Source organism: Chrysochloris asiatica, unplaced genomic scaffold (assembly GCF_000296735.1).
Source record: "Chrysochloris asiatica unplaced genomic scaffold, ChrAsi1.0 scaffold00163, whole genome shotgun sequence".
NCBI lineage: Eukaryota > Metazoa > Chordata > Mammalia > Afrosoricida > Chrysochloridae > Chrysochloris > Chrysochloris asiatica.
In genome coordinates, this window is record NW_006408681.1 from 5,773,675 (window position 1) to 5,797,076 (window position 23,402).

Consider the following 23,402-nt stretch of genomic DNA (forward strand, 5'->3'; position numbering starts at 1 on the left):
AAGATTGGTTTAAGCCACAAGGTTGGAAGTTCAAACTCACCAGCTGCTCCTTGGAAACCGTATACAGAGTCACTGTGATTCAGAACTGACTTAACAACAACAATATATTCAATATACACTTGATCTTTCGTACTTTCAGGTAAAAAGGAACCTGTCTTAAGCTGCATTTCATTTAATTGCTAGCCTTAAATTTAGTTTTTATCTATACCATTGTGTAATTTTAACTTCAGTAGTTATGTCTCATTCTTTCATATGAGTATAAAAGTCGTTAAGATGTAAGTATCCACAGATTCTACCACCAACACCTACCCCATAAACTATAATATGGACTTTACCATTTACTTTCTTCCTCCAACCAATCCTTTTAAAGAGAAGTATGTCTTTGAGAACTGTTTGGGATCTAGTGTTTCTTTGGTGCGTGTGTGTTTGTGTGTGTGAGATGCACAGTTAAGTGGATGAGTAAAAAATTATTAAGAAGGAAAATAGAAAAGAGGAGTTTTCATTGGAAGGTACTGTTTCATTAAAAGCAACAACAATAAAACAGGTATTTGAGAGTAGGGACAAGGATAGGTAGGAAAGGATAAATGAAACAGGTCTTCTGCCTTCCTAAGTGGAGACCTTTTGCGAGGAAAGATGCCTTTCCTTAGAGAACATTGAGATAGATTGTCCATGGAAGAAGGAGTGTTGGAACAGTTTGATAAATTTGTGAATGCTTAAAATGCACTCTCTCATTCCTCCTATATTTCCACCAATGAATGATTTTTTTAACAATTTTATATAATTTCAATTGCTTTCATTTTTTTATCATTACTTATAGGGAGTAGACCTTTAGCTCCTAGTTGTATATATTCTTTACAACGTTGACCATCTATTTTACCTTCTGTATGGTTATATGCTAAATTGGCATTGGTAGATATTGTTTTCATAAGCTAAATGAATACCTTTTGAAGTAGATGCTGATTCATCAGCTGCAGGTTTTTTGAATATTTTCATATTGCCTTTTAGTGTGTATAGCAAATGTTGACTATTTGTTCAAGTTACACGTTCCTTATCAACCTTCTTGGCAAAGAAATGAAATGTAATATTTTATTTTTTTATTAAGCATAAACTTTTTTTTTTACCTAAATTACTGTTGAAATAGTTTATTTTACCTTATAAGTGACAAAACCACTGTAACAACAGTGTTCAGGCAAGTGTGTACACTTTGTTGTTATTGTTGTTAAGTGCTGTTGTGTCAGTGCTGACTCATAGAAACCCTGCATAGGGTTTCCAAAGCTACATATCTTTGCAAAAGCAGAAAGTCTCAACTCTCTACCACAAAGTGGTGGGTGGGTTCAAACTGCCAACCTTGTGGATCACAGTCCAGTGCTTATTCTACAGAATTACTGTACTTCCAGTGTATACTTGCAACAGGCTGCTTTTTATCTATTTTTTTATCCATTTTCTACATCAACCTAAATTATAATTTTCTGTATTTCCGCTCACCCCACCACCTAACTAATGTTTTGCATTCACTGTGGCACATGGTGGTAGTACATCAGGTGACTTGTAGGTGCTCTTGTGTATTTCTCCTATGATCACCTCAGATCGGATATGGTACTTTTCCCAAATATATGTATTTGAGAGCTTGTACTTTTAACAATGAGTGTTTAAATTTGAAGGAGAACATTTATAGTTACATTAATTATTTTACATCTGGAAAGGTCTGCAAAAAGACAGTCTTTATTCTGATGTAACCACATCCACATGCATCAAATAGTAGATAATACCATGACAGAAACTAAGTTCAAAGTAGAAGTCTATCAAGACCATCTGTGAGATTATTGCAGAAGCTCCTAAATACATAGCAGATAAAGTGACATGGGGAAGAAATTTGTGAATGTAAAATGCTTCTTAGAGATCAACACTGATTAAGGGAAGTGGAATGTGTATGACTGGGCCATGTTTGAATAGTCATGTTTGACCAGCAAAACTGTGGTTAAACCATGGAAGAACTCTGCAGACAAAGTGTAGAGCTGTGTGGGACTGAGCTTTTCCCGCCTTGTTCAGTCACTGGATGTGAACGGTTCTGGGAAAGGTATTACCTCTGCTCAGTGGCCATCTGCAACTGAAGCTGACCCTGGTAAAGCTGACTGCTGGAATCTGCCTGCAGATTGCACTCTCCATACCTGGGCAACAAGTCTTTCCAATAAGGAAGATTTGGAGTGTGCTTTCCTAGTGTATCAGAGTGCTGGTCAATCAGTGCTTAAGCATTTGGCTGCCAGCTGAAAGTTAGGCTGTTTGAACCCATCAGTTGTTCCATGGGAGAAAGATGTGTCAGTCTGCTTCTCTAAAGAATTACAGTTGTGGAAACCTTATGAAGCATTTCAATTCTGTTGTGTTTTTTAGTGTTGCTATGAGTACAAATGTACTCAACAGCAGTTGGTTAGGTTTGGAGGAGTATGATAGTCCACTCAGCTGTTAACTGAAAGGTTGTTGGTTTAAGTGCATTGGAAGAAAGGCTTGGCAGTATCCATATGAAAAATCAGCTACCGAATGCTCTATGAAATAGAATTCTATTCTAATATAGATGGGGATGCCATAGGCCAGAATTGACACCAGGCACTCTTTTTTTTTTCTTCCATATACATCAATCTCTCTATCCCCAGTTTATCTGTAGTAACATTGAATTAAAAGTGAAAATATGGGATGAATATTAAATGGACCAGGAAACAAGAATAGCAAGTGTAAACTAAAACTAAAACCAGGCAAATTATGATATTTGGTCAATCTTCCTATCAGTGATTTTTGGCAAGATTCCCTTTCTTTCCCTAAGCATATATTCTATAAGAAACTTAAAAGTTGAAAGATGGATAAAGATTACTGAACTAATTTAATTCATTTATCAGATGAGAGAAGGAATTAAGAATAGAGGCAGAAATAGTCAAGGTCTCGGGCTTTCTGATTGCCAATTCAGTGTCATTTCTGTTATAACCTATTACTTTTAAGTACTACAGACGCTATGACTATATAAAGATGTATTCTTTTGTCGTGTATACTAGTTGCAACACTTCTCATAATATGAAATAACCCTGATTTGATTGCAACTGAAATGTAAAATAATACCAACACCCATATATATGTATATTATGATACAATCATCTGGCTGATTTTGCTTTAAAACAAAGTTATAGTATAGAGAAAGTGCCTAATTCCTTAAAACATTCTTCTGTAGCTTCTAATATTACATTACAGTATGCCAGCCTTTTTTTGTTAACTGAAACAAAATCCATATTGTTGTTGTTAAGTGCCTTCTTAGTCAGTTCTGACTCACAGCGACCCTGTCTAGGGTTTCCAAGGAGCAGCTGGTATAATTGCCAACCTTGTGGACCTTGTGGTTTGCAGTCCAGTGGTGATCCTACAGCATCACACCAGGAGTATTTTTTGAGAAAATAAACAAACTTTAAAATCATAAATGAAATGCAATGTGAATATTAAGAGAATGAAGGGAATGTCTGTCTCTATCAGTAAAAATGTAAAGAATTTTGCAGATTTCTTTTTGGGGTAGGATGGGCAAGATGCCAGTATAGTAACTCTTTAAAGTTGGGCTTCAAACTCCAAGGTCAGCAGTTCGAAACTACCAGCCATTCAGTGGAAGAAAGATGAGGCTTTCTGCTCCCGTAAAGATTTACAGTCTCGGAAACCCTATACAGGGTCGCTGTGAGTCGGAACCGACTGCATGGCATACAACCACCATCACCACCAGGAAGTTTTATCTGATTTTCTTTCATGATAACCTCATACCCAAACTAGTTAAAATATGCCTTTCTCATAGTAGAGACTATGGAGAGAGAGGATTATCAGGAAGTAAACAATGATTTGGAGTTGGTAAGGCTTTGACAATATCCCTCCATTCAGTGATAACATTTCCAAAGATTGTTTTGAAGCCACTTTTTAGGTGGTTGTGATCACATGAAAGAATATATGAAGACTAATATTTGTCAATATCACTTTTTTCTTTCCTTTGATTTCTTTACTTTTAATTTCTTTGCCCCCACTCTTCCTCCTTCTCTTTTTTCTATTCTTCTTTCCTTACCTTCCTTTCTGTCTTCTCTCCCTCTCCTCTTTCTTCCCTTCTCACCTCACTTTCTTTCTTCCTTCTTTTCTTTTTGAAATAGTTCTGAAAACATTTAATTGCCTTCTAATTCCCAGAATCCACCACTCGTCTGTCAGTTTGTCATACTGTGGTGGCTTGTGAATTGCTGTGATTCTGGAAGCTATGCCACTGGTATTTTAAATACCAGCAGGGCCACCCATGGTGGACAGGTTTCAGATGAGCTTCCAGATGAAGACAGACTAGGAAGAAGGAGTGACGAACTACTTCTGAACATTTAGTCACTGAAAACCTTATGAATAACAGAGAAACACTGTCAGATATGGTGCCAGAAAATGAGCCCCTCAGGTTGGAAGGCAGTCAAAATGTGACTGGGGAACAGCTGCCTTCTCAAAGTAGAGTTGACCGTGATGACTCAAATGGAGAAAAGCCCGTGGTATGGGGCACAACTCAAAATGAAGAGAAACAGCTATAAACATTTATTAATAATCAGAACATGGAATGTACAAAGTAAGAATCCAGTAAAATTAGATATTGTCAAAAATGAAATGGAACACATAAACATTGATATCTTAGGCAATTTGTGAGCTGAAATGGACTGGTATTGGCCATTTTGAATCTGATCATCAGTCAAACCAAGGCAAGAGGCACATTGGGGAACAGACCATCAATTGCTCATATGCAAATTTAGACTGAAGCTGAAAAAATGAAAACAAGTCCACAAGAGCCAAAATATGACCTTGAGTATATCCCACCTGAATTTAGAGATCATCTGAAGAACAGATTTGATACAGTAAACATTAAAGACTGAAGACCAGAAGAGTTGTCAGATGACATCAAGAACATCATACAGGAAGAAAGCAAAAAGTCATTAAGATGAAAAGAAAGAAGGAAAAGATCAAAATGGATGTCAGAGAGACACTGAAACTTGCTCTCCTGCGTAGAGATGCTAAAGCAAGTGGAAGAAATGAGGAGATACAAGAGCTGAACAGAAAATTTCAAAGATCAGTTCGAGAAGATAAAGCCAACAATTACAGCAAAATGTACAAAGATCTGGAGTCAGAAAACAAAAAAGGAAGAACACGCTCAGCATTTCTCAAGCATGGAGAACTGAAGAAAAAATTCAAGTCTCTACTTTTGTTATTGAAGAATTTTCTGGGCAAATTACTGAATGATGCAGAAAGCATCAAAAGAAGATGGAAGGAATACACAGAGTCACTGTACCAAAACTATATGGTTGATGTTCAACTGCTCCAAGAGGCAGCATATGATCAAGAGCCAATGATACTGAAGGAGGAAGTCCACGGTGCATTGAAGGAATTGACAAAGAACAAGGCACCAGGAATTGGTGGAATAAAAGTTGAAATCTTTCAAGTAAGTGAGACTGCACAGGAGGCACTCACTCATCTCTGCCAAGAAATTTGGAAGACAACTATCTGGCTGACTGATTGGAAGAGATCTGTATTTGTGCCCATTCCAAAGAGATGTGACCCGATGGAGTGCAGAAATCATCGGGCAATATCTTTGATATCCCATGCGAGTAAAGTTTTACTAAAGGTAATACATAAACAGCTGCAAGCATACATTGACAGAGAACTTCCAGAGGTTCAAGCCAGAATCAGAAGAGGCCGTGGATTGAGGGATATCAATGCTTATGTCTAATGGATCTCGTTTGAAAGTAGAGAATATCAGAAATATGTTTGCCTGTGCTTTATTGACTATGCAAAGGCTTTTGATTGTGTGGACCATGACAAGCTATGGACAACATTGTGAAGTATGAGTATTCTGGAACACTTCATTGTGCTCATGAGGAATCTGTACATGGACAAAGAGGCAGTTGTTCGAATAGAACATGGGAACACTGAATGGTTTAAAATTAAAAAAGGTGTGCTACAGGGTTGTATTCTTTCACCATACTTATTTACCTATATGCTGAGCAAATAATCTGAGAAGCTTGGTTATATGAAGAAACGTGGCATCAGGATTGTAGGAAGATTCATTAACAATCTGCGATATGAAGATGATACAACCTTTCTTTTGAAAGTGAAGAAGACTTAAAATATTTACTGATGAAGAGCAAAGAGCACAGCCTTTGGTATGGATTACATCTCAATGTAAAGAAAACAAAAATCCTCACCCCTGTACAAATAAACAACATTCTTATCAACAGATAAAAGATTAAAGTTGTCAAGGACTTCATTCTTCTTGGATTAACTATCAACACTCATGGAAGCAGCAGTCAGTAAATCAAATGACGTATTGCATTAGGCAATTCTGCTGCACAAGAGCAGAGATGTCAGCTTGAGGACTAAGGTGCACCTGACCCAAGCCATGGTATTTTCAATAACCTCATATGCATGCAAAAGCTCGACAGTGAATAAGGAAGACCATAGAAGAATTGATGGTTTTGAATTATGGTTTTGGAGGAGAATATTGAAAGTGCCATGGGCTGCCAAAAGAACCAATAAATCCATTTTGAAAGAAGTGCAGCCAGAGTGTTCCTTGGAGGCCAGGATGGCCAAACTTCATCTGTCATACTTTGGACATATTGTCAGGAGGGACCAGTCGCTGGAGAAGGAGATCATGTTTGGTAAGATGGAGGGTCAGAGAAAAAGAGGAAGACCCCCAGCGAGATGGATTGGCAAAGTAGCAGCATCAATGGGCTCAAGCGTGCCAACAATAGTGAGGTTGGCCCAGGATCAGGCAGTGTTTCGTTCTGCTGTGCCTAAGGTCGCTATGAGTTGATACGGACTCGATGGCACCTAACAACAAAAAAACAACAAATTCCAAGAATATGATTTGTATGCTGCTTTTAGTTGTTATGCAAATTTATATTATATTTGATATATTTTGAATATTTGAGAGAATTACTGACTGACTCTGTTCATAAGCAAAAAGTAACCTGAATCTTAGTAAGTACATACCAAAAAACTTACATTGTAATTGGGAAGAATATTTGATTTTTCTCATCTTTATTTTTAAATAATTAAGCATTGTCTCATGCTGATTGTCCAGAGAACTTAAATTAATATAATTGTGCTCAAGATGGCATCTAGGTCTGGTATCCTCAGCATCTTTTGGTTGATTGAATGAGAGAAGGGGAGAGTGGGCGTAAATCTTGAAAAGCTTGTGTTAATTCGGATGTATCTCCTACCGGTAGAAAATCATATTCAGATATTATCACATCATTATTCAGCTCATCATAATGTCACATTGCACAAAATTTCTTGTTTGTTTTTTTTTTGTTTTTTTGTTTTTTTGTTTTTTGTGTGTGTGTGTGTGTGTGTTTTTTTCCCAGTAGCTTTAAAAAGATTATTCTAAGAAGCCCTGTGAAAAGTCTGAGCTCTGATATTGGGATAATTGAATCATTGACTTAAGAAACATTTGTTGTTGTTGAGTGCTGTAGCATCAGTTCCTTACTCATATCGACCCTGGATAGGATTTCCAAGGAGCAACTGGTGGGTTTGAATTGCTGACGTTGTAGTTAGCAGTCCAATGCTTATCCTAGAGTGTTCCACTATGGTAGCCAGGTTAATAGTTCTGCATGTGAGTCTGGGTCTATTGAGAATGCACAAAATAAGCTGGTATAATATTTTGCTGCTAGAGAAGTAAGTAGTTATAATTTTTGTTAACTAACAAGGGACAAATTAATTTACTTTAGGTATTGCCCCTGCATGAGGCAAAGTTGGGAGCTACTTAAATAATTGGGCATTGCAAACAGTTTGCTCTTGGGTTCTAGGCTAAAGGAGTCCTGGTGTGGCGTGGTTGAATCATGCACTAGACTGAAAGGTTGGCTTGAACTACAAGTTTGGCAGGGTTGGCAACTCACCAGCCACTCCTTGGAAACCTTATACAAGGTTGTTAGGGGTTGGAACCAACTTGATAGCACCTAACAACAGCAACTAGGCTAAAAGTTGGCAGTTTGGACCAACGCAGCAATGCCATGGAAGAAAGAATGATATGCCTTCATGAAGATTTAAAACCAAAGAACCTGAGTGGAGCAGTTCTACTCTAACAGATATAGGGGCACCATAAGTTGGAATCAACAAAAGGGCAATGGATTTAGGTAGACATCCATTGGGAGTCAAAAGAAGGATTACTGTAAAAATTATAAATAATTCTTCATTTGCTTAGGTTTTTCTAAGGATGTATTTTACTTATTTTTAAAATATTCGTAAAAAAGAATCAGTAAACCTCTATACGGAGTGGCGCTGTGGGTCAATGCGCCAGGCTGTAAATCCATTTGAACTGCAAGGTCAGCAGTTCAAGCTCACCAGGTGCTCCTTGGAAACCCTATACAGGGTCGCTATGGGTCGGAATCGACTCGACAGCACTTGACAACAACAACAAACCTCTATATAGTGAAACTGATTATTTACATTTCTGAATATAAGGATAAAAATGGAAATGTAACAAGAATGTAACTTTACATTTCTCCTTATGTTTTGTTTGTGCTTTTATTTCTGTTTTTGGACAATTATAATGTAGCCATTCCTCGGAAACTCTATTCAGGGTCGCTGTGAGTTGGAACTGACTCGACAACGGCACTTAACAATAACAGTAACCTTTACAATCCTGCATTTATAATAGTACCTTTACTATATTGCACTTTTTACCAAAGGATGCTCCAAATGTTATTGTTGTTCAATTCCATCAAGTCAATTCTAACTCATAGCCATCCTATAGAGTTTCCAAGGAGCAGCTGATGGTTAGAATCTTTTGATTAGCTGACTAGTGCTTATTCTATAGTACCTCACCAGGACTCCACTCCAAATGTAGGAGTATTAATTACAGATTTCTTCCTAGTTTGAGTAGCCTTATAAATGTTTTAAGTGATCTTTTTTGTGTCACTTTAAAAAAAATACATATCTTATGCCTGTAATGAGACTGTCTTCCAATTTACAATCAAATATTTTCTGTGATTATGTGACCAGAGAAAAGGCTGTTACTGAGAAATGGATGCATTATTTAATGGTTTCATTAAAATTTCTCATTTTTGTTTTCTTTTATATAAGTTTATTCAGTAAAACATTAATTTATGTCTTCAATAACAAGTATCATAACAAATATATACATTTGATGAGAACAGTTCTTTATTTGATATTAAAGGTATAGTTTGCTCTTGAGTTTTGATTTTATTGGATAAGACCATTTAAAACCTTTAAGACCAATAGGCCCAGATGGAAAAAAAAAACACTGAAAAAGACGAAATCCTGAAAATCACTAATATGTGATGGGATACTACATATGTTGGGGAGAAGATTGAAAGCAAGGCTTACATACAATCAAAGGCATTTACTAGGCATTTCATTGGAAAAATATTTACTTAGTTAATTAAAATATCAGTATGTCATTTAATATGATCCGTGAAAAAATTTATATAAACTCAAAAACTAAAGATAATAAATGGAGAAAAATAAATGGTGCTGTTTTGAATCTGTGGACTTCAGATCACAGTCACCTTTATGTTTGTTGTTGTTTGTTAGGTGCCAGCAAGTTGGTTCCAACTCATAGTGACCCTGTATAGTGTTTCTGAGGAGGGGCTGGTGAATTTGAACCACTGACTTTGCAGTTCAAACTGACCTTACAGCCCAATGCATTAACCCACAGCACCACACCAGCATTCCACCTCTATATTTGGATCTTCTTAATTCTACCCCAAGTATATTGGAAGAACTGTAGTCATGAAAACAAAAAGTTGAATATACCCAAACTAAAGCCATTGCCGAAGGGATCTTCACAGCAAGGATCATTCCCATCCCTTCTGTATACAGGGTTTATAGGGAAGGGGAACTTAGACATTGGCTACCTAAAATGGAGGCAGGAAGGCTCTAAAGGCACAAAGTGACTGGCTGCTTACAAGTTATCAAGAGGGAGTTTAGTTTCAGAGTGTGTGGGGGAAGGTAGAATCCACACTGAGTGGTTTTCATCCTGTCTAGATGGGTCTGGTGAAAGGAGATGATGATAAGATTTTTATGATTCAATAATAATTGTTATCATGACTAACTGCGATTATCACAACTGTAAAGGTAGAAGTTTTGTAGCAAAAAGTGGGGGAGTGGTTGATCTTACAATCCAGGAACAGAGGCCCCTGGGACCATCAAGGGAGAAAAGCAGGAGTGGAGTGTGGAACCCTATCCAGAGAAGCAGCAACACCAGAAATGGAGGCAGAGATCATGACGTGGAGAGATGGAGCAGCTGAGGACTCTAGACTCAGAGGGAGAGGAGCTGTGTGCTGGTGGCTGGGGAGCAGGCTTACAGGGTGTATCCTTTGGTTATTTGAATGATGGTATATTCCTGAGTGATTTTTGGAATTTAAAAACAACAAAAACAAAAACATAGAGGTAATAGAAGTAAATACTGTTGAATGATGATACATGAAGGATATTCTAATCATTGCAATGAAATGAAATATAGTAGGATGAGTGTAAAACTGATGTTCTCCCATGTGAACTATCACTCAATTCACAATTAAAAACTTAAAACAACAACAATGAAACCCCTTAACTGAACAAACTCCCAACTACTGAAAAAAACTCAAAGGTATATTGTTGATATAGTTCTTCTCTCATCTGAAAATTATTATACATTTTGTCACTTGCTGAAAGAATAGATTACCGAGTTCCTGGCTCCCAAGGTGTGATAGTGGTGGCAAAGATACTGACAAGCAGGAAAGATGAGATGTTTGCCCAATTCATTGACCGAATGAATTGAAGGGGAAATGAAAGAGTCCAAAATATAGCCACACATTCAAGTTGTTGACAAATACTAAGATAAATTACAGCTCCTAATACTTGAATGAGCTTATATATATATGTGTATAAAGCAAAATATATCTTTAAAAATAAAAAAATAAATCTTATTCTCAAAAACAACAACAACAAAAAACCCCACCTAAATTCATTACCATGGATTTGATTATATCACAGCAATCCTAAAGGACATAGTAGAATGACCTCATAGAGTTTCCAAGGCTGTGATCCTTAGGGAGCAGATTACCACATCTTTCTCCCAAGAAATAGCTTGTGGTTCAAATCCCTAATCTCTTGGTTAGCAACTGAGTACGGAAGTACCACTCTACAAATTCTCCTTTTCACAAAAAGAAAAAATAGAATAGAAGGAAATTAAGTATCTCTGATTGACTCTTGTTTTTAAATAATATAAAATAAATAAAATCCTTATCCTGCTTCTCAGTCATTCTTTGTGATCACTGCACTCACAAGTGATTTAACGTGTAGCTATTCGGTAACTAGAAAAATAAGGATTGTCACTGGATAGATACCGGAATTTAGTGAAAATCGTTCACCTTCAGTTAGTGATGGAATTCTTGCAGCCTTGAGTTTCATCTTTGCATCCTATTTCATCCTGGTGTTGTGATTCTGTTTAAGCTAAAGTGCAGTCCCCTTGCTTCTCATGATTGATATATGACAACTTTTCTCTTTATGATTAATCATGGCAAATAGCTTTCTGTATTAAGTACAGATGGAAACTGAATCTATTCTCTGAACAAATATTTAATGCCTGAATATGTTGTCAGATAATATTCTATATTCTGTGATGCAGTATCCATTAACTAGAAAGAGAGAGAGATGTGCACAGACAAATACATATAGCAATAACAAATGTGATAAAGTCTATGTGAATACAAGCATAGATTATATTAGAAGAACACAGTGGGACCTCCTATTCCAGATTTGGTTTGTTGAAAGAGGAGCGAATTAGGAGAGAGGGTTGAAGAAAACATTCCTGGATACTTGGAAAAGACATCTATCTAGAAGTCATAGACATCTAGTTCTGGCAATATGGCATTAGAACTAGTATGATAGATTGCTCTGTGCTATGTAAGTATATCGCTATGAGTCGGAACCAACTCCACAGCACACCACCACCATGTAAGTATACCCAGGATAGAACTGAGAAGTCTTCCTTCCTTTGTCCCCCCTCTCATTTCTTTCCCTTTCCTTTTACCTTCTGTTCCCTTTGCCTACTTTCCTCCTTCATTATGTATCTCATTGCACTAATTTGATTAATCTCATCCTTATTTGTATCCTGCTGTCATCATTAGACTCTTCATGGCTGTCATCCATTTCATTCATTCGTTTCTAATGCTGTAAGTAATACATGTGAAACATTATGCCTAATTATATGCCTAAATAATTTTGTTTCTCTCCTATTTAGTCCTCCCTTACCCTTTGAAAAGGTAACCATTATCTAGAATTGTATGAAGGAGCTTATTAATAAAGTTGGTGGGGAAAGAGAATTAAAAGATAATGAAATTTTTCCATGAGCTTTTTGATGCTCTCAAATATGTATTATCCCATTCCCCCCATTTGTGTACTTTATTTTATGTATGACTAAAGAATGCATTAAGGAGCTCTGGTAGCAGAGCGGATATGAGTTGGGCTGCTAACCTCATGGTTAGCACTACCAGCGGTTCCATCGGAGAAAGATGAGGCTTTCTGCTCTCATAATGATTTACAGCCTCAGAAACCCTATACAGGGTTGCTATGAGTCAGAACTGACTCCACAGCCCATCACCACCACTACCACCACCAAACAACGTATTGCTTAGTCTAGTTGCTTTTCAATTCAGTAAGATGCTTTTCTGTAATATGTGATATACTGAGACTTTTTTTCTCTTACACATGATATTAATATGATCACCATGTTTCTGGATGTAACTGAAGTCATACAGTTCCATTTTAATATTGTATTTCATTGTGTGAATATACCACAATTTGTCTATTCTCCTGACAGTAGGCAACTGGGTTGTTGTTATTGTTATTTTTCTGTCAAGTTGGTTCCAACTCATAGCAATCCAGTATGAGATTTCTGAGGTTTTAAGTCTTCACAGGAGCAGAAACCCTTGTCTTTCTCCTTCAGAGTGACTGGAGCGCTTGAACTGTGGACCTGTGGTTCACAGGCCCGTGCTCATTATATGGAGCCACTGCACTCCTGAGCAACAGACATTGGGCAGTTCCATTTCTGTTGTGGTATACATTGCTGCTATGGACATCCTCTTACTTGCTTCATACATGTCAGAGTTTCTATAGAGTATATGCAGCTAGGAATAGAAAGATTGAATCATAGGGTGTATAAAAGTAAATTTAAAATAATACTAAATTGTTTTCTAAAACTTCTGTGTCAATTTGTACTTCCACCAACAGTACATAAGAGCTTGTGTACTCTTTTCTATCTTGTCAGACTAATATCTGTTAGTTGAATGACATATTGTGAATGCTATGTAATGGTATGACGTTTAGATTTGCATTAACAGGCTGCTTATGAAGTTGTGCATATCTTAGTTATGATCATATGTATTTTTCTCCAGTCTTTCAATGAGAAGATTCTGAATCTGTACCCAAGAATATTTGATAATTTTATATTTGCAAGATTTATAATAATTTTAATCAGAAAATTCTAAATAAATTTAATAAAGATATATAATCAAAATGGTTACCAAAATAAAATGATAGGTAATCTGTAATGAAATAAGTCATTTTCATGACTTACTTTTTCACAGTTTGATGTTTATTTCTCTTTTGACAGAACGATTCCGAGATTTACTACTTCCTTCAACTAGTCAAGACTCTGAAATTCTGCCCTTCATTCAATCCAGGAATTACCCTAAGTAAGCAATAGAAATTCACTTCGTATTGAGAAGCAGATGGACATAGAACTGGGAGAAATTAAGGAGATCAAAGCAAAATTTATTCTTTCTTAGGATTTTGGGAGTGGGTTGAATAACCTAACTTAACCAATCAGGTCATCTCCTGCATACTTTCTCACACTCTTTGTATCTTCTTTCATGTTTCCTGATATTTAAAACCATTAATTCATTCATATTGTAATAAGTGTTCTTTAAGATGACCACATGCTAGATATGATTTTAATTATTTTAGTATATTCCTCTTTACCATTTTAATACATGGGGAAAACAAACTTTTCTCAACTGGTGGTTGAAGAAATATACCTTAATCTTTCCAGCCAATAAAGACATACCAGGCTTTTATTATGTTTCTCCTTCCCTAAAAGCTTATGCTGGTACATGGATATTTTCTGTGGAATCTTGTAGCACCCTTTCCTTTATTAGTGACTGACTGTCTAGTATGAAAGAAGCTAAGGAATGAATAAACTAACATGTCATATAGAAAAGAAAGATTACTACATTAAAGAAGTAGATCATGGTTTGCATATATTTCATCGAAACTAGCCATTATATGAGGCTTTCTGCTCCTGTAAAGATTTACAGCCTCAGAAACAGTACGGGGTCACTATGAGTTGGAACCAACTCCTTGACACATCACCAGCACCAGCCATTATATGGAGTCCTAGTGTGGCACTGAAGGATAAGCACTTGACCTCAAGGTTGGTTTGAACTGCAAGGTTGGTGGTTCAAACTCAACAGTCTCTCCTCATAAACTCTATCACGGATTGCTATGAGTTGGAACTGACTCCATGGCATACAACAAGCACCATTATATGCTAAATGAGTCATTCTTTGATTTGTTTATCCAGTGAAATAATTGAATTTCACTTTTTGAGATGACTTTTTTAAATGCTTAGTTTTTTTGTTATTGTTATCTAGTGTGGTGCTGTAGGATAATCATTGGAGTGCTCATCACAGGTTGGTCGTTCAAACCTACCAGCCACTCCTCAGAAACCTATACAGGATTACTATGAGTTGGAATCCATTAGATGGCACATAACAACAACAACAAGTGCTATTATAACAGAAATGCAACAAGTAGATGGCTTTAACAAACACACATAATGTTCGTGATATATATAGGAGGCTAGAAGTCTGAAGTCAAGGGGAAGCTTTCTCTTTCTGTTGACTCTGGGGAAAAGTCCTTGTCTCTTCAGTTTGTTTTCTGGATGCTTGGAGATTTTTGTGTGGCTTGACATGTATCTTCTCCTATTTATGTTGACTTAATCTGCTGCTTTTATATTTTATAAGAGATTATCTGATGACATAGCCTGCACTAACCCTGCCTCATTAACCTAAGATAACCTATCCCGGTTAGAATTTATAGCACTTAATTTTTTTTTTTTTTGGGGGGGGGAACAAATCAATTCATAACAATTAATTTTGATAATACTTACCTTTGATAACAGTATATAAACATAAAACCCTGATTATTTTGCTTGTTCATTGTTTCAAATATTAACCAACTTTTTTTTAAAGTGTTTTATTGTGAATTATATGATAGTTTACATGGGAGAACATTAGTTTTACATTCATTCTGTCGTACATCATATCATTGCCATGTATTTACCCACTTTTAATCCTTAGTAATTACCTTCTGATCCCTTGCAACACACACAGACGTATGAATGCACTTGTATACCCCCACAGGCTTACATTGCTCTTCAGATGTATGCTGACACGTAGCATGGAGATTCCTGAAGACTGATGTATGACTATTATGGCTGCTGTTCACAGATGCCAAAGATGTTTGCTTTTCTGCCTCTTATGTTCACTGTCTGCCTAAAACCTTTGCTTCAAGAGGGGACCCACAGTGGTTTCTCAACTGATAATCTGCAACTAACTCCTTCGATTCTCTAGCTGCACTGTTTTAAATGCTGCACTCTTAATCTAACATTATATTCTTTGGTAGGGGTGTGATCCATTCCAGTCTTTAGTAGAATTGGCACATGACTCTCATTCTTCAGTGTCTAACCTGAGATGCAGATATTCTTTTGACATCTGTGGAATTAAAAGAATAGGAGGCATTGTTGATATCACCAAACACCATATTATGGCAGTTAAGTCAGAAGCAGATGGTCTTACAAGCTTAATACTTCTGTGCCTCAGTTTCTACTTGTGTTATTGGGAGATAATAAGAATCCCTATCATTCTGAGAATTGTTGTGTAGATGAATGAATGAATAAACATAAGATGCATGGCACATGGTAAATACTCCATTTATCTTTTAGTTATTCATTATTATTCATTTAAAATTACATGTAGAATTACCTAGAGTTAAAAGTTGTTGAACTTCTTAGGAAACTGGATTGCACATTGAACTTGGAAGATAGCTCTTATGTCAGGATACTTTGTCAACCTGCCCTATAATTATCTATTCAGAATTATTGAAATTCAATATTTCTAATTTATTGTTGGATGCTAATGTAAAGCACTAATTGGATGATCACTTAATATCTTTATATGCTTCAGTTTTCCAAACTATCAAATGAAATCATATTTAAAAGTGAATGAAATATTTCTGGGTCTGAATAATATTTATATAACCAATTCTGGATCATTTACAATTATTGTTGTTGTTAAGTACCATTGAGTCCGTTCCAACTCAAAGCAACTCCTTATAGCATTTCTAAGGAGCAGCTGGTGAGTTTAAACCACTGACCTTGCAGATCAAACCAGTTTATTTAAATTAAGGAGTCCTCGTGATTCAATGGTTAAGTACTTGCCTGCCAACTGAAATGTTGGCAGTTCAAAACCATCAGCTGCTCAATAGGAGAAAGACTAGGCAGTTTGCTTCCTTAAAAATTTACAGCCTTGGAAACCATATGGACCAGTTCTACTCTATCCTATAGGTCACTATGAGTTGAAATAGAATAGATAACAGTGGGTTGAGCTTTAGCTATTGCAATTATAGAATATTAAGTACTTCCATCTTCCTGTTGTTGTTATTGTTGTTAAGCCGTCGAGTCAGTTCCGACCCATAGTGACCCTGTACAGGATTTCCGAGGCTGTAAATCTTTACAGGAGCAGAAAACTTCATCTTTCTCCTGCAGAGCAGCTGGTAGTTTTGAACTGCTGACCTGAAGGTTCACAGCCTGATTCGTAACCACTACACTACCAGAGCTCCATCCTCCTACTACCTATTCAATGTCTGGTTTGGTGACATAATTTTAGGAGGTGAATCAGAGACAGAATAATAAAATTCTGTGTGCTGTGTGTTTTTGCTGTGCTTTTAAAGTATTTATTTAAACCAGAGAAGGGTGAAAGGCCAAAGACTCTGGGCATGTAAAGAATGAGTTGTGATAGGAATCTAGAGAACTGTGGTAAAAGCAAATCAGTAAATAGGAGTGGGCAGGAATTTGTGGTTATCAAGATCCAATTTTAAATCATTTTAGATTATTCATGGTTTTAATTGCAGTGATGTTTTATTTGTTATTGTAGATAACTGATAATAAATGAATTGTAATTTTGTGGCACAAAAAGACTTAAAAAGTTTAACATTTAGTTGAACAATTCTTCTTGTTTTTGTAAAGTGCTGTCGAGTTGGTTTTCACTCATAGTGACCCTGTACAGGGCTCCCAAGGAGCAGCTGGTGTGTTTGAACAGTTGACCTTGTGGTGCTAATGCCACAGTGTCACACCAGTAGTCAAACAATTAGAATTGAAAAATTTTGTTTACAGTCTATTATACATATGTGTTGTTATTATTAAGTACCATCAAATCAGTTCTGAATCATAGCAACCCTGAATGGGGTTTCCGAGGAGCAGCTGGTGGGTTTGAACCACCAAACTTATTCTACAGTTCCGCACCTTGTTTTCCACATATTTGACTGACTCACTAGATAGCTATTCTATTAGTGAGAGACATGTTTTCAAAGCTCTAATATGGATGAAGAAGCAACTTGATTATTATATCTTATGTAGTATAATTGCCAAAGCATATCAAAACCTACCATCTTTAAGTGAGACTCATTTTACATTGGTTAATGTAGCTTGATTCATTAACTTAGAATTTTGATTGGGTCTCTAGTTAGTCATCATAGTGTCCCTGACATGGATTGAATTTTGTCCCTCCAAAATATGTGTCCATTTGGCTGGACCATGATTCTTAGTGATTTGACAGTTACGTAATGATGTTGCTATTTGCTATGATGCAGTGTTGTGATCAGTCAATCAATTATAAGGGGATTAGGCTGGGTTGCAACACCCTTACTCAGGTTACAACCCTGATCTGATGTAAGGAAAGTTCCCCTGGCATGTGGCCTGCCTGCATCACCTTTTATCTTTCATGAGAAAAAAGGAGAAAGAAGTGAAAGAGAAGGAAGGTCCTACTACCATCAACCATCACAAAGTAGAGCCTGGAACAGAGTGCATCCTTTGGACTCGGGGTCTTTGCTCTGAGAACTTTGTAGACGGAAGATTGATGCCAGACACATGGAGATTGCTAAGAAATGCCTGAATCATAGATGTTGAAGGGAAACAAGGATCATCCTCCAGAACTGTCAGAGAAAGAAGGCCTTCCCCTAGATTCTGTACCCTGAATTAGAAATTCTGGCCTCTGCTAACTTCAAAGTTAGTGGTTCAAACCCACTAGCTGTTCCCCTGAGACTCTACATGGGGTTGCTATGAGTTGGAACTAAATTACAGCACTTAACAACAACAACAAAGTGAGAAAGGAACCCTGACAATGTAGTCAGTTACACAAGGTCGGAAATTTGAATCTACCAGCTACTCCATGGGAGAAAGATGAGGCTTTCTGCTCCCATGACTTACGGCCTCAGAAACCCTATACAGGGTCACTATGAGTAAGAATTAAGAGCTCTGGTAGCATAGTGGTTACGAATCGGGCTGCAAACCTTAAGGTCAGCGGTTCGAAACTACCAGCCGCTCCGCAGGAGAAAGATGAGACTTTCTACTCCCGTAAAGATTTACACCCTCGGAAACCCTGTACAGGGTCGCTATGGGTCGGAACCAACTCGACGGCACTTAACAACAACAATAACAATGAGTAAGAATTAGCTTGATAACGCACAGCCACCACCACCCACATCAAAGTGTGACAGGATAAATGTGTGTTTGTTAAAGCATCTGTTTGTGGTCTATCTATTATAACAACACTAGATAACTAAGACAGTACCTATAATTCTAGCCTATTAGTTAGGTATCTAATGGATACCTAACTAATAATCAAATACAGAAAAGTGTGAAAATGTGTCCTTTAACTAGGGGAAAATGTCCAGGAAGGAGGGAATGGAATATCTAGTTTCTGAAATGCATAAGTGTGTGCTTTAAGAGAAACCACAAGAAAAAGAAAAAAAACAAAAAACTCTAATGAGACTGGAGAAAAATGTCCTAAAATAATAATGTACATTAATCATACTCTTACAGTCATGCATTTGCATTTGACCCATTGCTGAAGCCAGGCAAACACACTCTCATGCAGCTGTAATTGTATAGATTGCTCCATGAATATTCTTGGAGTATAAATATGTGTGACAGTTGTCAGAAAGATGAACAGAGAAATGGAATGAAAAAGAGGAATGTATTTTTAATATTAAACACAGGCTGTTGATTCATAGATTAAACATAGAAATGGAGATAAAGGAACTTAGTTTTGTTGTTATTTTCTTAGTTGGTAAAATTGTCATCAATTCTGAAGGATTTAGATATATAATGTATTTAGACTTTAGTATTCCTTATCCTTATAAATATACCTCAGATATGTAAAATGATTGAGGACATTTGGCACCATTTTAATCATTACTGATTTGCAACCATTTTGACATGCCAGCAAAACACAACCCAATGGCTATGGAAGGATTAATCGTACTACATGTGGAAATATTGTGGAAATATAGAAATAAAAGACTGCATTTGTTTTTGGCTTTCTGGACTGCTTAATGTCAAAGCTGTTTAAAGAGTGGAATATTATTTCTAACAAACTCAGAGCTGTTCATGTTTGGCTTTGTTTAACAGCAAAGAACAAGTTGGATTGAAGAATAAAAGCAAGTCCCACCTGTCATTTCCAATGGACTGCTTAAAAATGTTTTCAGATGATGATACTAAGTAAAATCCTTATATGGCAAAGCCCATCTATATTCCATTGTACAGCTTTCTTTCCCATGTGTTTTGAATTCCTCATGTTCTAGAAGCCCTTACCCCCTTTTTAGTAATTTTTGGTCAGTCTCTGTTTCTGTAACACATTTATCGCCTGACTTAAGCTATTCCCATTCATAATAATTTTAAGAACTAATGCTGACTGAGCACCTTCTACATGCCAGGAATTATACTATGTGATTTTGTGTTGATCAATTTAGTTCAATTCTATTTTGTATTCTGACGCCAACTACACATGCAGCACTTCTTTCTCTGACCCAGACTGTCCAGCAGGTTACAAGTAAAGGACACAGTCTTCAGACTTTTGTGTCTGCCCCAAACCTCAGATGCTAGTTATAGATTTGAGACTTCTCTCTACCCTCTCTGGATAACAGCCTTAATCTGAAGACTCCAACAAGCCCTCTTTATTTCTGACCTACTGAATCCACTACTCCTTTGGGTTTGATAATGTGCCAGAACTAGTCACAGAATTCAGGAAAGCATTCTACTTTTTATTACAGTTTTAATTATAGCAAAAGGATACCAATGAAGGATACATGTGGCAAGATCTGGGAGGGTTCCCAATGCTGAGATGCCATGTCTCAAAAGATGTGTTATCCTTCCACATGAATCCGTGTGGAAGTCCAGGGGGCCACTGTGTTTAGAGCCCTTAACTGGGGTCTCATTGCACAGTCATGATTGATTGAATCAGAGATCCAACCCCGCCCCCCCAGCAGGCTGATGTCATTTGGTGGTCCTTATAGCCTGTCCACCTCCACCCATCACATCATTAGCCTAGATTCTCATATGTTGTGTAAATCCACAGCCTTTGATTTTAGACTCTTCTCAGTGACCCTGTAGGACAGAGAAGCACTGCTCCTTAGGGTTTCTGAGATTTTAGATCATTACGGAACAGACAACCTCATCTTTCTTCTCCAGAGTATGTGGTAGATTTGAACACTCACTGTGCTGGTAGGACTCCCTATGTGTTGTCTGGAGGCCTGTAAGTAACAAAAGCAAAATCCAAGGGTTTGGTGTTATTCTCAGGAAGCAAGGGCAAAGATCAAATTAGATAGTTTAAAGTAAGTCATACAACTTTATATATATTATTTCATTCAATGGTTAGCATTCTATAGGAGCTTAGTACTATTTCCTGGTGTGGCACTGTAGAGTAAACACTATACCTCGAGGTTTGAACCATCAGAAACATCCTGGTGGTGCTGTGGGTTAGATGTTGAGCTTCAAACTTCAAGATCGGTGGTTCAAACCTGCCAGCTGCTCCTTGGGAGAAAGATGAGGCTGTCTGCTTCTGTAAAGACTTGCAGTCTCAGAACCCTTTATTGAATCACTATGGGATCCTGGTGTAGTGCTACAGATTAAGCACTGGACTTTTAATGGCAAGTTCAGTAGCTCAAACCCACCAGCTACTCCTTGGAAACCCTATATAGGGTTGCCATGGGTCAGAGCCAGCTCAATAGCACTTAACAACAAGAACATAAGTCACCTGGGTGTCAGTGGGTTTGGTTGTATTTAGAATTGATAGTTTAAAAGAACAGTAAAGCAACAGTCGAAATCCAATCTTACCTTAGATTTATAAATTTGTAATGGTTATGGTAGTTTAATTTTGATTATGTGCATAATTTATGAGGCCTCTTTGCCAAAGATTCTCCCTTTTTGAAGATCCTAACTTAATGGTTTCACTTTATAAGCCATTTAATGACTCAGAACTCAATCAATTAGTTTTACAAGCAATGTTTTTTATTGTATGTCTGAGATAGTGTGAGGTAATATTCATACCTTAATTATAAGGATTCTTTAGCCCTCTGCTGATGAGTTTTCTTTCTTTAAATTGTTTTTAAAGTTCAAACACTGAGGACTTCCACATACCTCATTACAGCAAATCTTTGCTGAAATCTCACCTGCTTAAAGTAAAATATTTAAAATATTTTAAATTACAGTGCACACCACCTGTCTTTCTCCCCTAACCTGTTCTACCAGAAAGATCATGATCACTTGAATGCTACTGTAAATATAAATTCTTGAACTTTATACCAGATATACTGAATCAGAAAGTGATGAGAGTGGTGTCACTACTGCATGTTAACAAGCTTTTCATCAGATTTGATGCAGCTTTTATTTCCTATAGAAAGATTTTGAAGACTATCCAGGCTTTTGTACTGTTTTCTTTTTCTGTTGTTTTTACTGATATGATTATCTCCTAGGTATGTTGTTATCATTGTTGTTAAATGTTGTCAAGTCAATGCTGACCCATAGCAACCCTGTGAAGGGTTTCCAAGAGCGGTTGCTGAGCTTGAACCACCGACTTTGTGGTTCAAACTGATTTTGCAGTCCAGCGCATTAATCCACAGCACCACACCAGGACTCCTAGGTATGGAGTGGTCTAAAACTGAAACACTGTCCTCTTCCTGGAGAGTAGTATTTACTTTCTTCTTTTTTCCCAGATGAAGGAAGAATTGTTAAATGACAGATGGTCAGAACCCTTCCAGCCTACAAAGCAGAATTGTCTAGTGGTTTCTTAGTACAACATTCCCTTTTCAGATTTTTTTTTTCCTTTTTCCTTTATTATCACTTTTAAAAAATTTATAATTGACTATAATGATTAATATATGATTGCTAAGAAAATGAGAAAATTAGAGTCAGACAAAAGTTTTGTGTTTCCACTCAGAATCTTGAGAACATTTCTTAACATTTTTGAGTTTTACATCCCACCTTAGAGGATGGAGACTGCATTCCTGTGAAAGTTGTATAGACTAGATCTGAAGATATGCATAGAACTTTTAATACCAGCATGATTGAAATGCAATGATCTGTGAAGAGTGTCTATTGTTATTGTATCTCATTTTAGGTTACTGAGGTGTGGGGGTCTCAGATACTTTTTGAAAAAAAAATTTTTTTTAATAAGAACTGTTTAAAGTAAGAGGTAGTTATAAAGATAAGAAAACCAAATGGTTTTCTAAAAATGTACATTTGTTGTTATGTGCTCTTGAGTCGGCTCTGATCATAGTGAGCCTCTATAGGGTTTCCAAAGCTATAATTTTTATAGGAGCAGAAAGTCTTGTTACTGGATCAGGCTACAGAAGACTAGAAAGTCATAAAATATAGTATAAAAGAGGTTTATTAGACAAAGAATACCTGCAGCTGAGATGTTCCAAAGGCAGCATCATCTCCTCGAGCTTACAGCATGACATGTAGGGAGAGATTCTTTCTTTGAAAAAGGAGGTAGGCTTTCCTGTTTGCATAGTTTCGCCCTTGTGTGTAACTCTCCATTTTCCTTTCTGGCATCCATGATGAAGGGTAAGATTTCAAGATGAATTCTATTGCAGAGGTGTCTGGGATACTTGACATGACTGATTTTGTGTCTGTGTTGAAAACTGATTAAGGGGAAGGTTAATATGTAACTAACTGATGGTTAACCCACTGGGTAGTTGAATAGGGACGGAGGGCTCACGAGTCCCACTGGGTTCTGGACACACAGGGAAATAGA

At 36.9% G+C, this 23,402-nt stretch overlaps 1 protein-coding gene across 3 annotated transcripts in view; it reads left to right on the forward strand.

Annotated features, from left to right (window-relative positions):
- The window catches only part of NOX4 (NADPH oxidase 4), a 258,255-nt gene that overhangs the window by 157,704 nt on the left and 77,149 nt on the right, over window positions 1-23,402 (forward strand). For all 3 annotated transcript variants that reach the window (XM_006871214.1, XM_006871213.1, XM_006871215.1), the window contains exon 13: window positions 13,643-13,724. In XM_006871214.1, the coding sequence (XP_006871276.1) occupies window positions 13,643-13,724 (82 nt within the window). The remainder of the gene's footprint in view (window positions 1-13,642; window positions 13,725-23,402) is intronic.